Source organism: Pyricularia grisea, assembly GCF_004355905.1.
Source record: "Pyricularia grisea strain NI907 chromosome Unknown Pyricularia_grisea_NI907_Scaffold_2, whole genome shotgun sequence".
Lineage (NCBI taxonomy): Eukaryota > Fungi > Ascomycota > Sordariomycetes > Magnaporthales > Pyriculariaceae > Pyricularia > Pyricularia grisea.
This window is the reverse complement of record NW_022156717.1, coordinates 2855665-2870903: the sequence shown is the minus strand read 5'-3', so window position 1 is coordinate 2870903 and position 15239 is coordinate 2855665. Positions and strand designations below refer to the sequence as shown.

Sequence of the window (15239 nt, the reverse complement as noted above, 5' to 3'; positions counted from 1 at the left end):
GGTTCTGTAGGGCATGTCTATCGTCATCTCTTGCAGAGTCAGGCAGGTAATGTTGTATCAACAGTAAAAAGCACCTTGAAGGCTGGAGCTGTGCAGCCAGCTTTTGGGGTGCAGGAGAAACGTCTTGTTCAGCACCCGCGACAGTGACCATCAGGACAAGGCTACAAGGGGACGTTGGTTGCGAGCAGACCCCTTTGGCTGTAATATAGCCAAGCTGTAATACTAGTGGCTCCTGACGAGATGAGGCGGTTGAACCGTTTGTTGTAATCGCCTCATTCTTTATAACATCACCCGCTCAGTGGTAAGCCACCAAAGAGCGGAGGCATATAGAAGCTGCATCACAAAAACACTCGTCGGCCGACAGACATGCTGATAAATTAAATTGTGTAGACATGTCAAAACGTTTAACCTCGTCTACCTTCTCTTCTTGGCTTTTTGCGCCACCCTCTTCAGCGCCCTCATTTCCTTCTTCATCCTCGGGTCCACGATCTTGTACCTTCCCTTGATGCCCTGCGGCCTGCCCTTGATACCCCTGTTCGCACCCTTGGCCACGACGACCTTGACGGCCTGCTTGGGCTTCTTCTTGGTCGCTTTGCGCAGCAGCTTGGCGATGCTCTCTGCCTTTTCCTTCTCCGTCATGCCCTCCTCGTTGACGAGCAGGTCCGACTTCTTCTTCAGCTTCTCGAGGCGCTGAGCGGCCTTCATCTTCTTGCGGCCCTTGGCCTCGCGTACCTTTTTGATAGGGCGAGCGTTGAACGCCCGCATCTTCTCCTTGATTGCTGCGGCAGCAGCTGGAAAGGAGGAAGAAAATGTCAGTCGCATACCTCTTTTTTAGGTACTTGGAATGTGAAAACTTACCCTTTGTGATTGGCTTTTGAGGCTTGTCGTGTTTTGTTTCGTCGTCCAAAAACCATTCTGGCAGGCCCTCCCTATCCTTGAATGCGTGCTTGTTAAAGCCATCGTCAATCACATCATGTGAAGACTTTTGGCCGGTGGCAAGCTGATGGGCTAGGGTCATGGCCTCTGCCGTGATGATGTCGATGTCTAATTGAAAATGTTAGTATGCATGTCGAAATAAGAGACAGCCGCTTGACGTTGTACTCACCTAACCTGCCATCCTTGGTTCGCTTGTCCTCGTCTTCCCAGTCGTCTTTGCCGCTCTTAACAACCTCGAAACCACCATCGCTGTCATTATCAGAATCGTCGTTCTTGGCTTGCTGTGCCTTTTGGGCGGCCTTCTTAGCCTTCTTGGCCGTCTTTTTATCTGCAGCCTTCTCCTTTTTCTTTTTGGAATCGGCTTTGGATGCTGTGTCCTCCATATCGACATCCTCGTCATCTCCAGCCAGAGCGGCCCGGATATCCTCGTCCATTGGCTCTTCCATATCGCCATCAAGCTCCTTGAATATATCCTGGTTAAAGAAAGCCCGAGCGCGTTTTGATAGACCGGAATTGTCTGAAGGGGCGCTGTCGAGGTCTGTCAAGAGAGATTTTCTCGGGGCTGTGTCCTCTTCATCATCCGAATCACCACTGCTTTCCTCCTCAAGCTCGCTGTCGTCACTTATTTCGTCCACCTTTTCGTTGTCCGACACGCCCTCCCACTCGTCCTCGCCATCTCCGATTCGCGCCTGTCGGGCCTTCTTGGCCCGATACTTGGCGTCAGCTGCAGCTTTGCGCTCCCTGAACTGGTCGTACATGTCATCCAGCTCAGTTTCTAGGCGGTCAAGCTCTTCATCGCTCTCGTCGTCCGTTTCTCCCGATGATCCAATACCACTGTCGCGGTCCCTCTTCGCATCTGCTTCACTGGTAACAACCATCTTTCCCTTGGCCAGCCGTCGCATGACGTCTCCCTTTTCGACTGCCCTCAGAGCAAACATGGCGTCCTCACCTTCCGGACCCGCCTGCTCGACACCAATGTCCATAGGCGCAACCATGTGCATTTGCATACGAACAATATCCTTCTGTTTGCGCTCGTTCTCCTTGCGCCGTTCCCGCTTCTTCTTGGTGCTGTTGCGTTCTTTCAATTTCTCCAACTCATGCTGTATCCTCATCTCTTCGTCCATAGACTCGATTTTTGCAACCTCCTCGGCGGCGGCGGCAGCAGTCGCGGCCTCCTCTTCCTTCTTTACTGACTTCTTGGTAGGGAAGCCTAGCTTTTCCCTGACAGCAAGACGCCATTTGAGAAGCAACTTGAACTCTTTCCTTCCCAGCACTTTCAAATCTGCGCAGCATGTGCGGATTTCATCGGTCGTCTCCGGCAGCTTGTCTAGCACAGCAAGAGCAACGTCGCCGTTCTTTGATTGCTCCAGGCTCAACCGGTTGGTGCTGCCCAGAATAGCAATCGGGTCGGTAGACTGGATGAACTCGTAGGCTGGAAGCTCCTTATATTGCGTGTAATCTCCCTCTTCATAACCATCACGCTTCCTCTTCTTGATCTCAGGCTTGTAAACCTTGGCCTCGTTGTTTGGTGTAGGATCCGCAAGCTCGGCAAACACGGCGCGGGGGTCAAGGAATTTCGGGTCGATGCGTTTGGGCGCCTTGAAGCCCCTGCACACGACGAAGATCTCGGCCGACACATTACGGGAGGATGGTGGCTTTGTTGCTTCAACCTTCTCGAACAGCTGGTTGAAGACCCAGAGCATTGAGTTGTAATCCTTGGATCGGAAGACCTTGGTGACAAACGTTCCACCTTCAACCAGGAACTCGGTGGCCAACTTCATAGCTTGCAGTGTCAACTCGGCCTGGTTGAAAGAATCCTGCACCCAAGCGGTACCGACGTTGGGGGCACCATCGTGAAGAACCGTGTCCGCTTTCCATGTCTTGAGGTGCTGTCTAATCGTCGCCCTACACTTTTCGGTGGTGATATCGCTCTGAAAGGTTATAACTTTGGGTATCGGCTTGATGGGCGCAAGATCTACCCCTACGATCAAGCTGCTGACCGGCATCACCTCGGCAGCCACCTGACACCACGACTATACACCGCAAGGGTTGGTTAGTGGTGATCCTCATCGTTTATATTTCATGAACAGATAATTCGGGGGTGGACTAACGCCAGGGGCTGCGCAAAGGTCAAGCAAGACCTTGCTCTTCTCGAGAAAGCCATATTTTTTGTTCAGCTGTATCAACTTGAAAGCGGCACGAGCGCGGTATCCCTTCTCTTTGGCGAGCTTGTACCACTTGTCAAGACGACCTTTTCCGTGTTTCTTTTGAATAGCCATGATCACTCAGTTTTTCGCGAATCGTCGCGAACTGGCAAAAGTGACCTGATATCCAGTTGGTGATCAAAAGTCGGGTCGAATGTGCATAGAACTTGGTCCAGCCCCTCCGCGCAATAATTGTCGGCGACAGGGCGGAGGAAACCCAACTTCTGATTTTTTTTTGACCAGGGTCCTCGATAATGGGTCTCTGCGACAACCTCACGTGCTGATAAGAGCTTTGCTGCCAGCCGTTTCTTGCTTCGAAACATGGATCCCCGCTAAAGGCCAAGGGGCCTAAAAGAACTTTACAGGGGTCAGGGGATGTGCTGAGACTGGAGCTGACGCCAAGGAACCACTTAAACCTAGAAGTGGGGCAAAAAGCAAGCTATGTCGCGGTACATCGCGTCTGCACCGCGAATTTGCGTGTGGCGTGGACGGAGCACGTCACGACTGATGGACGCTGAAAAGGCGTGGGGGCTCCTCTTTCCACTGCAAAGCTTGGAGCACCATCATCGTGCACATTATTCTACAAGCCCCAATTGATCGATTCCAATTATTTTGGACGATTTAATTAGGTTTTGTATCCGAAGCTGCTTTTTATCTCCATTTAATCATCTTTTTATTTACGTCTTGGTCTTTATGGCCTCGTGAGACGTGTACTATCCAGCCTCTCTCTCTCTCTCCATACGTCCACGGTACAATGTTCCAGGAAGCTACTCCTCCTCCAAGCAGTCCTGTCTGCGAGGGCAGGAGTAATCAAATGGGATATGTTTCATTCACTCAAACCGTGCAGAAGCCTCAAGGTCTACCACCAAGGACACCTAGGAAGCTTCAAGGTATCGTCAACAGCAGCAGCCCGACATACTGGGCAAACACACCTGCTCTAAGCTCACCTGCCGACTTCGGTCCTTCAACTTCACCAACATTAATTCGTGTAGCCCCCACCACTCGATCATCGAACAATAATAACAAGGAACGAAAGCCGCCCTCGGTTACCCCTCGGAGGTTCACAAGATTCTTCCACGGTCAGCGAAAAGTTCCAGCTGTCAGATGTGCCCTCAACGACATAACGAAGGCCTCTCTTAACGAGGTCGACGAGCAGTTACCACCCCGCCTTGATGGCGACAGAGATATATCCATGGACTCAGGGCTTGCAACCAACAAACGTCCGATAGCAGCTGTTTTGGGCTTTGATTCTACAGAGCTTGGTCGTGATATCAAGCGGCAAAATAAGGAGCTTGGTCCAGATTTCCTGAACGTTAGCTTAAGTCAAACATCCCTAGATACTCCCCAGGCTACAGCAAGCACCCCTGAGCCTGTCCAAAGAAGTCTTCTGAGCCAGCGAAGCACTGCTGCTCGAATTTTTCAACGGGAAATAGGGGACATAGACGGTGCATTTGATATTCTCGACTTGGCACACCCTGTCCTGGACTGGAGACATCAAACTGCAGACTTTTGTTCCTCTTTTGACTATGTTCACGATACAACCGCCGTTGCCCGGCCAGGCCAGGCCCGGGGAACCATCTTCTCACAGGCAGCATGTAATAGTATGTGTCCGAACCCCTCATCTTTCATGATACTAATATTAGCGCCGGTTACTAATTCTCTTACTGCAATCATTTAGCAAGCAATATGGTATTCATTGGTGACGACATGGGCGAGGTTCGTCTACTGGACACTGAAACTCCCGGCGATGATGGATTCAAAAAGTGCCATCTTCGATGGACTGCACACGGAAACGCCGTTACTGATGTTGCCTTGTCGTCCGATGATCTGCGAGCTGCCACTGCCTCGGCCGATCGGTCTGGTATTATCTGGGATATGATGACTCAAAAGCCCTTGGCACTCCTCGACTGCGGTAGCTCCGCAAAGTCGATTCGTTTCCAGCCCGGTCAAGGCGTCGGGAACGTCGTAGCAACCAGTACCCGTGACGGCATCGTCCAAATATGGGACCTTCGGTGCAAAAACAGTCGCTACAGCGAGTGGAGCCAGGGTACAGTCGACGAAGAGGACTACCTCCGCGTTGCGAACATTCCACCTTGGAACACGTTCGTTTCCGGCTCCACGGTACCCTGGACCACCAAGAGCTCCTCCAGCTCTCAACCATCCAGGACCGTAGTGACAGCCCTCGAGTTTCTTCCTGCAGGCAAGGAACATCTAGTGATATCATCTTGCGAGGCAAACGCTACCATAAAGCTCTGGGATATTCGTGCCATTCGCCACCAGCTGGAAGCCAACAACAACGCAAGCAAACCCCTATCTTGTGTCGCTCCTCCCCCTAGTCACAAGGCCTCGCGCAATTGGGGCATCAGCTCCATGACGCTCGGAACCGACGGAGCCCGGCTCTACGCCCTCTGCAAGGACAACACGGTGTATGCCTATTCGACAGCGCACATGGCCCTGGGTCACGTCCCCGAGCTGGAGCAGCGCCACAACCCCTTGCCCCGGAGGAACGCGGCGGTCCACCAGGGACTCGCCCCTCTGTACGGCTTCCGGCATGCGCTCTTTACCTCGCCCACCTTCTTTGTCAAATGCGCCATCCGCCCCGCCCGGGATGGCCGCTCCGAGCTGCTGGCTGTTGGCAGCGGGCACGGCACGCCTGTACTTTTCCCTACGGACGAGCGCTACTTGCACGCTCAGCAAACAGCCACCGTGTCATCGTCATCGGCCAAGGATCGCACCGACCCCAAACAGGACAAGGCATGGACCGATGAAGGATCGTGGGGCTTCCCCGCCAACACGAAGCACCTGGCCCCGCGTGCCGGCGAGACGACACCCATCTATACCAGCGGCACCCCGCTAATCCACGGTCACGGTAAGGAGGCGACCTCGGTCTCTTTCACCCGCGACGGCCGCTTGGTCTCGGCGTCGGACGACTTCACAGCCCGCGTCTGGGCCGAGGACCGCGAACAGGCCAAGCAGCTGCGCTGTGGCGGCTGGACCGGTGGTCAGCGCTGGGGTTGGGGCTGGGCAAGTGTGGAAACGGACTTTGATGAGGATGAAGTTGAGGATGAATTTTAGCGGGAAGGTTTCATCGACCATGATGGAGTCGTTCTTTCTTTTCTTTTGTTTTGTGGGATAAACCATCACTTTGTACTAGCCTGGGCTTGGAGATTTGATGTTTGCATTTGCATAATGGTGCGTGCATTGTTTGGAGTTATAGGTCTGCTTTGGGAAACGAGCTTTGGTGTATGGGTTTTTTTTTTTTTTTTTTTTTTTTTTCTTCGGAAATGAGGGCATTTGCTCTTCATGTTGGTGGATTCCAGGTTACTGAATGGGCCAATACCTTGCAACAGTCAGCTTACCGCATGTCTTGAAGCAAGTAGTACGAGTATGATTAGGTAGTTAGGTAGATATATACAAGCGCAATTATGCTGCCATGCTGTAGTCACCACCCTTAAAATGAGTGAATCTGGTTCTTACGGCCTGGTATCCGAGTGAAGCGTAAACGAGGAGTCCTGCGAGTGCATGAAATCTAACTGTCTATGCGTATACATGGGTATCTTGTGCTAATGTTGCATGTTAGGTGTAAAGAGGGGGAAGGAAAAATAAAACCAACGAACTCCAATATCGTCATCAAATTACCAACTCAACAGCTCTGACTATCAAGCCCCCCTTGGGCATCTACAGATGAAGCTTGTGTCAAATAGACCGCAGACCGGACAAGAAAGCACGCTCGCAGCCACAAGAAAACCCCCTCAGGCGGCGTCCCGATCATGCTTCTTGGCTTTATTGCCAACGCCAATGGTCGCCGCCTTTCTCTTCAGCGTCGCCTTGGCCGAACGCTCTTTGGATACTGCGATGCTGTCCCTGAGCCGGCCCGAGGCTACAATCTCGGACCAAGACTTGCTGAAGTTGGGCTGGGAGGTCGTCTCTTTGCCGGCATTGACGTCGGCGCAGACGCTGTGGACGCCGCCTCCGCCGACAAAATGACCGCTTGTTGTGTTGGGCAGTAGGCCAAGCCTCGCAGCTTCGGGCCATATTCCCAGGTCGGTCTTTGCCTCCGCTGACTAGGTGATCGAAGAAGGGCCCGGGGTGGGTGGCAGGTTGCTGCTGGGACTCAGACCTGGCTGCACTCCTGTCGTTGCTGGCGTGCCGCATATCCTGTCGAGGTCTTCGATAATATGAATCAGGGATTCGAAGATGCACATGGCTTCCTGCACCACGTCATCCAGTTTCGCCGGTGTAAGTGACGCCTCCACTGTCTCGATGCGGCTCTTGAACGCTTCTTTGAGATCCTCCCCGTCACGCTCCGTCGAAAAGTGCAGAAAATCAAGCGGCAGCCTGTGCCCGCTATCACCCTCGAGGACGCGGACACACGAGGGATGTTCACCACCGTGTTCTGCAAATCCTGGGTCTTCTATGGCGGTCCGTCCTGAAACAGACTGTCGTTGCCCTGGCGCTATACGTCCTGGGTTCGCCGCCCAAAATGGTAGGTCTGGATCACCAACGGCGTTTTCGAGCGTCGCCCGCATGAACCGCCCGCCCGAGAAAAGCGCCATGTACATGACCCATCCGTAAGCGAGCAAGACGTGCGGGTTTTCGCAAACCGACTCGTTCATATGTCGTACCATACGGGCAAGTGCACCATCACCCGTCGTGATGGCGCGTACTTCGGCCGTCACTTCGTCCCTGGACCAACCCGTCAGAGCGCGGATGTCTGCCACCAGCCGCGGCGTCCTTTCCAGCTTGGCATCGTACATATCGGCCAGAAGCCCCCGTATCCTCTTGCTGGATTTTGTCTTTGTGGAAAATGGCCATGGGAAGGTGGGTTGCTTGTGGTTTACCCTTCCAAGTGGGATCATCTTGGTCCAGAACAGGTCGTCTGGCTTATCATTGTCTAGGGGTTGAGAGTGGAGTATTTGCCGCCATAATGACTCAAATGCAATGTAAATAGATGCTATGTGCAGTATGCCCGAAGTGTATAGTGAAGGGTTTTGCGCTCTTGGTGGAAGCGCCAATGGCAGTCGATCCAGTATAAGCTTATTAAGCGTTCGATGTACTAGCCTGGTGGAAGCATTGATCTTCTTGCCCAAGCCTTTGTTGGCATCCTCTTTGGATGAGTCTGGAAGAGCCATAGGTGATGGCGATATAAGTGGGCGAAGAGGACCTGAGCTCCCTGTCCAGGGTAGGTAGACTTTAGGCAAAGGGGAACCCTCTTATGTAGAGGGCCTTGACAGAGAAGGTAGCGGGTTTGACCAAAATCTGAAGAGTTGGATTATCAAAACTGCCAGGTTCTACATTTATAAGCAAATTGAAAGCAGTGTAAAAGGGTTATCAGGAAATAGGTTCAGCTGGTTTGTTGCTACGTTAAACTCGATCTCAAGGAGGGGGGGTTTGTAGTATGATCGACTTTGTCGACCGTGAGTACTTTTTTGGGAAAGAAACTGCGGGGGGATAAATAAAACGATGGGCCTTGCAAAAGGTCTAGGCCGACTGTCTGGCTGCTTGCAATAGGTAGGTAAAACAAAAGGAAGGAGCGATACCAAAAAAAAAAAAGGAACCACTCTACAAAAGAACCCAGTGGAGGCAACGACGCCCCTTGACTGAGTTAGCGTCCTGGAGAGTCCGATGAACTACAAAGGAGCCCTCTGCAGCCCTAAGGACGGGACGGGAAGTAACAAGGTGGTGATGCGATGAATAAATTGGTGATGACGAAAGCAGCTGGGAATAAAAAGGAAAAGAAGGCATATACATACAGATAAGGATACGTACTTGGGCAAAGAAATGAGCTGGAAATAACAAGGGGAGACAAAAAAAAAAAGAGAGAGAGAGATTGATGTCTTGTTTATTCAGATAAAGAATACATCAGTGGCAACCTAAGCAAACATCCCTAATTTTTTGATTCTGTTTTACCGGGTCTGACTGAAGGGCGAAACGGCTTTTTTTGCCTTGCCTGCCTACTTGGGAAACCATTGCCGCGAACCGCAGAACGAAAACGAACGTGGCCATTTTCCCGGTAATCCTTCCTGGGCAAACTGGAAGCTGGTAGGTTAAGGTAGACCCTTAGTGTTTTTGGTCCTCCGTCAGCGGGGAGCTTGCTCCAGACCTGTGGCTTCCATTGGCGCTGGTAAAAAAGAGAAGAAAATGATTGTGGCGAGTGAGTGGATTAGTGAACAAGTTAAGAGGACTCCATGGTTGATGTCACAACGGACCGGATAGGATAGACAAGATCTCAACGTCGACAGATGAAAAGAAAATATTAGATTTGTCGGCTCAAGTATCTCTTGTTTCTTTACGCCAGGGTTGATACAGCAAAAAAAATAAAATAAAAACATGGATATCAGAGGAAATGGCTCCTGCGCATTTGAAAAGCCCATTCATGTTAAACCGATCCAAGGGAAGGGTTCAGCACTCGGTGTTAGCGCTCATGCATCAGATCGGTCGATCGCACCTCAGCTGATGAAAAGTTGGCCATGACAGGTGGGTCCCAGGGACCCCCCACCGGCCAGTCCAGACTTACTTACTGTACATACGCTGTATGACCGCTGTGACCTTTGCTTAGGTTTGTTCCTACCAGCCAGGGGTGTTGGGCGGAGTTGATAGTCGGAGTTGTTCTTTTGATAATTATAGATAATCAACTGTTGGGTGCATCTGATTGTCGATGCATTTATGCACCAAATATTCCATGCATCTGATAGTATGTATGCCATGCACTGAGTCCATCCACCCTCACCTGGCCTGTCGCTGGTCAAGTCAATGCAGTAATGACTGGCATATCACAGTCACAAGAACACAACACTACGGCATTATCTCATGGAACACATCACTGCTTGGATACCTAAGCTAGGTACCTAGGCAAGTTGTCTGAAAATTATCCGAAAAGTGCTATATCATCATGCTCGGCACCGATTATACAAACCTCCCTCTAGAGCTAGATCTAGTAGTGTCTGACCGTTGACACAAGAAACCTCCCAGATAAAAAGACCCGATCGATACATATATACAGAGATAACGCCATATAAAACAATGCAGATGCCATGCCCTCTTTATAACCCCAAAAAAATGTCATGTAGTGATCCCTGGGGGAGGACCAATCATATATATCTAAACCCACTTTAGTGAGAGCTCATACAGCAATCGAGCTGCTACTTGATGCTCCTGCTGCAGCCTCCTCTCGCCTGCGATCTCGAACCGACTCGTCATCCTCGTGACTTTCGTGATTGATAAACACGAAAGACAGTAACACTATCGCAGCACCGACCCAGTATATCCAGCTCGAAAATTGCTGGTACTGAATCATCTCACCGATGAGAGAGAGGGGGATTGTGAGTGACAAGCCGACTGTCACCACTAGCGGCGTCGTGAGCAGCATGGCGTACGCCCAGGACATGTCGCTCATAAATGATGATAATGAGTTGGCCTGATTGTTTTGGCGACTGTCAGTCTCGTGCCCGGACCTCTGGAGTGCATGCATGGCATTGTCCAACTTACAATAATAATTGTCCATACCTTCCCACTTGGGGGTAATTGAAACTGTTTATGACAGTCAGTAGCGGTTAGCTCTCTGGACTTCTGACAAAGACAAGCACATATATCATGCGTGGCACCATGTCAGACTTTGACACTTACAGTCTCTATCCCAGTAAAATGCAAAAAGATAAATACTGGCCATAGTAGCAGCAAATTCAGCAGCCCAACCAGTCCAAAGAACAAGGGCATGTTGACCCTGTCCTCGTTGCCCACCCGCCTCTTCATGACCGTGACGTATAGACCGTAGATTATGGCGCTGACAAAGGCCATCGAGTCGCCAATGGCTATTTCCAACTGCGACTTGTGTGGAAAGTTTCCCCTGTCCTCGTCGCTGCGCCCGCTCAGGTCCACCGTCGAGATAAGCACCACTCCCGCGAGGCTGGCCAGGACCCCACCCAGCTTGCGCATCGAGAACCCTTCGACGCCCATGGCGGCGCAAAAGATGAGCGTCCAGACGCTGCTGGTCGACGTCAGGATCGTCACGCTGCCCACGCTCGTGTACTCGAGGCACGCCGACGCAAAGTAGTTGGCCACGAACCAGAGCATGCTGAACTCGAGGCTCAGCCACGCCGTACCCCTAAAGTCGAGCCGCTCCTCACGCGCCTCCATCTCGCCCTCGAACGACTCCAGGCTGGGCTCGTCGTCCACCAGAAGCCTCTCCTCGTCCTCGCCGCCGTCCGCCTCGCCCCCTATCTGCTTCGGTGGGCCGCCTCGGGATCCCACCCCGAGCCCGCATCGCTTCTGCTCCCTCCACAGCTCTACGGCTGCGTTGCGCAGCCCATCTATGCCGTTCTTTTGCACATATTTGATAAGCATAGGTATTAAAGACATCGCGAATATCGACGAGTTGCAATACACCACGAAGAATGGTTTGCTGTATGTGTTGTCGGAAAAGATATACTAGAGCCGAGTCACAAAGACAAACAGGTCAGCGTCACCCCATCCAACCCGCAAAAAAAAAAAAAGCTGCCATATGTAAAAGGGGCCGCGCATGGAAACTCACACTGGCAAGGAAGTTGGAAACAGTCCACAAGAGCACCGTCACCGACAGCAGCATGATACCCAGCGTCCTGCGCGCAAACATGGCCAGCCCAAACCTCTTCTGCAGCCCGCCGGCGCCCCGGGACGCCGCGGTATCCTCCAGCATCCTACCGGTCGATATGGACCTCGTCCTCCGCGTTGACGACCCTCGGCTGCGTTGCGCTATACGATTGTTGGGGGAGGCCAGGTCTGCTGGCAGTGCCGGTTCCGCCGCCATCCTGTTTTGCTCGCGGAAGTGCCCGAACGTACTTTGGGAGGAGGATCGGGTGGGTGCGCGTTCAGAGCAAAGATAAGCCCCGTATCAACGGCGGTTCCGCGTCGTTTGGACCAAGCAGAAATTCCGCGCTCATTAATTCGCCCTCCGTGGGGTGCTCATTCGGAATCGGGGGGTGGCTGTTCGTCCTTGAGTTGGGAGGTTGGCCAGGAATGAAGTTATAATGCCCGTAAATCCGCTTTTGTTCTTTTGCTACTTCAGTCGTCGATTAGAAATTGGCTTTGTCGATTATGCTGTCGCGATCTGTTCACCTTGAGCGTCGGCTAGATGAAGCGTCGTCGTAAGCGCCCCCCAAAATAGAGCACGCTAATAGTATGACATACGAAGGAAGATGGAAGGATTAAAATTTCTGCAACAGATTCGTTCTGCCATCTCGTCATCGGGTAGGAAAACCGGAGATCTCATCGGCACCGATAAATTTGATCTGACGCCCCAAGGCTACTACAGTAAAACGTTGGAAACCCCTTGTCGTGTAGCCAAGCACAGGGGTGTTGGCTGTTTCAGCTGGCTATCTTTCTTGGTTTTGGTCCCGTGTTTTTATTTTTATTTTTGTTTTCTTATTTAAACGGCGGTAAGGCGGCCTTTCGTTCCAAGCCAAGGCCTTCGACTGGCTTACTTGACTAAACGCCCACCTGTTCATTGCTGGATTCCACATTGGACGAATCATTGACGTTGACAATCGCTGGCGCAGATTTCCCGGATGTATGGTGGGACGACAGGGCGCGCCACGGCAAGCACGGGACGACGGCATGTCCACGGCACATGCTGGCCCCACCAGTCAGACATTTCTGGGCGCTCCGACCGCGATTCCCGTTGCTAACTTGGAGGCCACGATCTGAATCTAGTCTGGTGCTGGTAACAATTGTTACTTTGTGTACCTAAGCTACATAAGGTACCTTCACTTTGTCAAATAAAGGCATACAAGAACACGCCGTCACATGAAATTTGCTGATGTGAATTCGCCGGCCGCTCATCTGAACAGCCACAGGCCAAAATACGATTCGACACCTTTTTTTTCTCTCTTATCTTGTCCCGTATTGGATACCGACCAAGTAAACTCTCCCATCCATAAATGTGGCTCATTGTGGCATAATCAAGCTTTACATGAATTACGGCAGGTTCGTCGAGACGGGATGATAGAAGTATCGCATGGCAACATAAGCCTCAATCATTTCCTGGAATGCATGGGTACCCCGCGCGACTGTAGTTTCTTTTGCTTACTACGTGTAAAAAATGAGAAGAACAGACCAAAGCAGCCGCGTGTGATGTATGGTACATTGCTTCTTGGGACAAGCAGTCCAAGAGATATCGAATACACGTGAAAAGTCTAAAAAAAAACCATCCCGGTGATGCGGCTGGAAACGACAAAAGAATCAAGCTGTCCGACCAAACGAACATGGTCTGTCTATTGTCGCCAAGTCGAGCTCAAGCTCGTCCAAAAAAGCACGCTGAAATATCCAAAGGGCTATACTTTAACAGGCGCATCCATCCCTGTCGTTGTCGATATGGATGTTGATGGGGTCCTGGAAGTCACCGCTGAACTCTTCCGACTCCTCTTGGGCCAGAGCGTTCCGGGCAATGACTGATCAAGCAGACAGTGTCAGCAATGAATTGGCAAAGTTGTGTCGTCAACTATAATCGAGGAACCGTCGCACTCACCTTCAAAGGCTTGCTCTACGTTGATGGCCTCCTTTGCACTTGTCTCAAAGTACGGAATGCCACCTTTGGACTGGCAAAAGGTCATGGCGCGTTTAGTTGAAATCTGCAACCTGTGTTAGCACTCTTCACGACCGATATTACCAACAATTTTAAAAGCCAAGAAGCGTTTCTTACCACTCGTTTGCTCTCCTCAACATCAATCTTGTTTCCCAACACAACCTGAAGCAAACGCGTTAGTCGCTGTCCATCTAAAGGCATGTAAACGAGTCTCCTCTTACAAATGGAAAGTTGTCAGGGTCCCGCGGTGAAGCTTGGATCAGAAACTCATCACGCCAGCTGTCAAGGGCGTCAAAGCTCTTGGAGTTGTTGACGTCAAAGACGAGAACGCAACAATCCGCTCCACGGTAGAACGCAACACCCAGTGACTGGAATCTCTCCTGGCCAGCAGTATCCCAGAGCTGATCCAATATAACTACAGTGTTAGCACAATGCCACAATCTCGTGTAAATCCAGGAATGCAGGGGAAGACGCCTATAACGCACCTGCATAGTAACTTGACGGTCGTCAACAAGCACCTCCCGCGTCAGGAAATCGGCACCAATGGTGGCCTTGTAGCTGGCACTGAACTTCTTGTTGACCTATATCACAAAGCGAGTCGAAGTCAGCACCGCGTTTGTCTCGGCGCGTGAGGCCGGCGCCTTGACTTGATTCTGGCGCTTACATATTGGTTCATCAAGCTGGTCTTGCCGACACCACTGTCACCAAGGATGATGACCTGACAGACGTGTTAGTCGTATTTATTTTTTTCTGTTAACGACTGCGCAATCGGCAGGTTTTATATTATGCATCCCAGACCGTTCGCACCTTCAAAAGAACCTTCTTTCTGGACGACATGTTGGGCGAGATGTTGTGTGTGGTGGTAGGTAACTCGAAGGTGTCGGTCGGAATCTAGCCCGAGGTTCGATGATGTGTGTATTCGATAAGTTGTCGGATAGGTAGGGACTCGTAGCGGAGGCGAAAACGGTTCTGGACAGTGCGTGGTAATGAGTGTATCGAGGAGCGCACACTGCTAGAAGTTCCGCCGTCCGTATGAATTGTCGAGCTGGCTTGTTGTGGTGGTCTTTCCCACGGAACGTGAATCGGTCGGTAGTTTCGATTCAATCAACGGTCAGGTAGGTAAGGTATGATGGCGGATTGGATTGGAGTCGAGCTTTCGTATCCTAGGTAGGTAGCGGCGGCTCATGAATGACGCGGAGTTCACAGGACTCAGATAGCGCTCGCTGTGCCTGCCCATCAAGCTTGGGCCTTGCTTGGCTAAGCGGTCATGCTACTGTGTTGAGCCAATCATGTATAGCAGTGGGGTCCGAGCTAAACTATACCAGGCTAGTTCATCACAGTGTTGGACATGGATTGTCAGTCTGAGTGCAAGTCCCACCCCACACCGCTGTAATGCTCCATTTGGATATGAACGGTTACGCTGCCGCAGTCCAACCATCAGGAAACCACATCCGAATTCCAATCCAGTAGCGATTCGAAACACTCAATCAACGCGCTACCAGGCGAATAATACCCAGCAGGGTGCCGGCGCGCGCTGCGAC

General features: G+C 51.5%; 6 protein-coding genes across 6 annotated transcripts; 1 reads left to right on the top strand and 5 right to left on the bottom strand.

The window, feature by feature from the left end:
* Nucleotides 1-367: 367 nt before the first annotated feature.
* On the bottom strand, nt 368-3333 carry PgNI_03432 (uncharacterized protein). The gene is made up of 4 exons (XM_031123487.1): nt 3048-3333; nt 1106-2969; nt 859-1044; nt 368-791 (listed from the first exon to the last, which is right to left on the bottom strand). The coding sequence occupies exons 1-4, from the start codon at nt 3213-3215 to the stop codon at nt 415-417; spliced, it is 2595 nt and encodes an 864-aa protein (XP_030983943.1). The 5' UTR covers nt 3216-3333; the 3' UTR covers nt 368-414.
* Nucleotides 3334-3894: 561 nt separating this feature from the next.
* On the top strand, nt 3895-6215 carry PgNI_03431 (uncharacterized protein; the record flags this gene model as incomplete). The annotated part of the gene is made up of 2 exons (XM_031123486.1): nt 3895-4741; nt 4819-6215. 2 exons carry the CDS (start codon nt 3895-3897, stop codon nt 6213-6215), a joined length of 2244 nt encoding a protein of 747 aa, XP_030983944.1.
* Nucleotides 6216-6892: 677 nt separating this feature from the next.
* PgNI_03430 (uncharacterized protein) lies at nt 6893-8272 on the bottom strand (the record flags this gene model as incomplete). The annotated part of the gene is made up of 2 exons (XM_031123485.1): nt 6893-7200; nt 7261-8272. The coding sequence occupies 2 exons, from the start codon at nt 8270-8272 to the stop codon at nt 6893-6895; spliced, it is 1320 nt and encodes a 439-aa protein (XP_030983945.1).
* Nucleotides 8273-8940: 668 nt separating this feature from the next.
* Nucleotides 8941-9433, bottom strand: PgNI_03429 (uncharacterized protein; the record flags this gene model as incomplete). The annotated part of the gene is made up of 2 exons (XM_031123484.1): nt 8941-9172; nt 9244-9433. Coding segments are annotated over 2 exons (360 nt in total), but the record flags the coding sequence as incomplete, so codon positions are not given.
* A 414-nt stretch (nt 9434-9847) lies between these two features.
* Nucleotides 9848-12594, bottom strand: PgNI_03428 (uncharacterized protein). Its single transcript, XM_031123483.1, has 4 exons — nt 11671-12594; nt 10767-11567; nt 10629-10670; nt 9848-10557 (listed from the first exon to the last, which is right to left on the bottom strand). The coding sequence occupies exons 1-4, from the start codon at nt 11923-11925 to the stop codon at nt 10264-10266; spliced, it is 1392 nt and encodes a 463-aa protein (XP_030985105.1). The 5' UTR covers nt 11926-12594; the 3' UTR covers nt 9848-10263.
* A 510-nt stretch (nt 12595-13104) lies between these two features.
* PgNI_03427 (uncharacterized protein) lies at nt 13105-14875 on the bottom strand. The gene is made up of 7 exons (XM_031123482.1): nt 14506-14875; nt 14363-14416; nt 14184-14279; nt 13920-14099; nt 13816-13860; nt 13642-13744; nt 13105-13564 (listed from the first exon to the last, which is right to left on the bottom strand). Exons 1-7 carry the CDS (start codon nt 14533-14535, stop codon nt 13455-13457), a joined length of 618 nt encoding a protein of 205 aa, XP_030985110.1. The 5' UTR covers nt 14536-14875; the 3' UTR covers nt 13105-13454.
* Between the last annotated feature and the right edge of the window lie 364 nt (nt 14876-15239).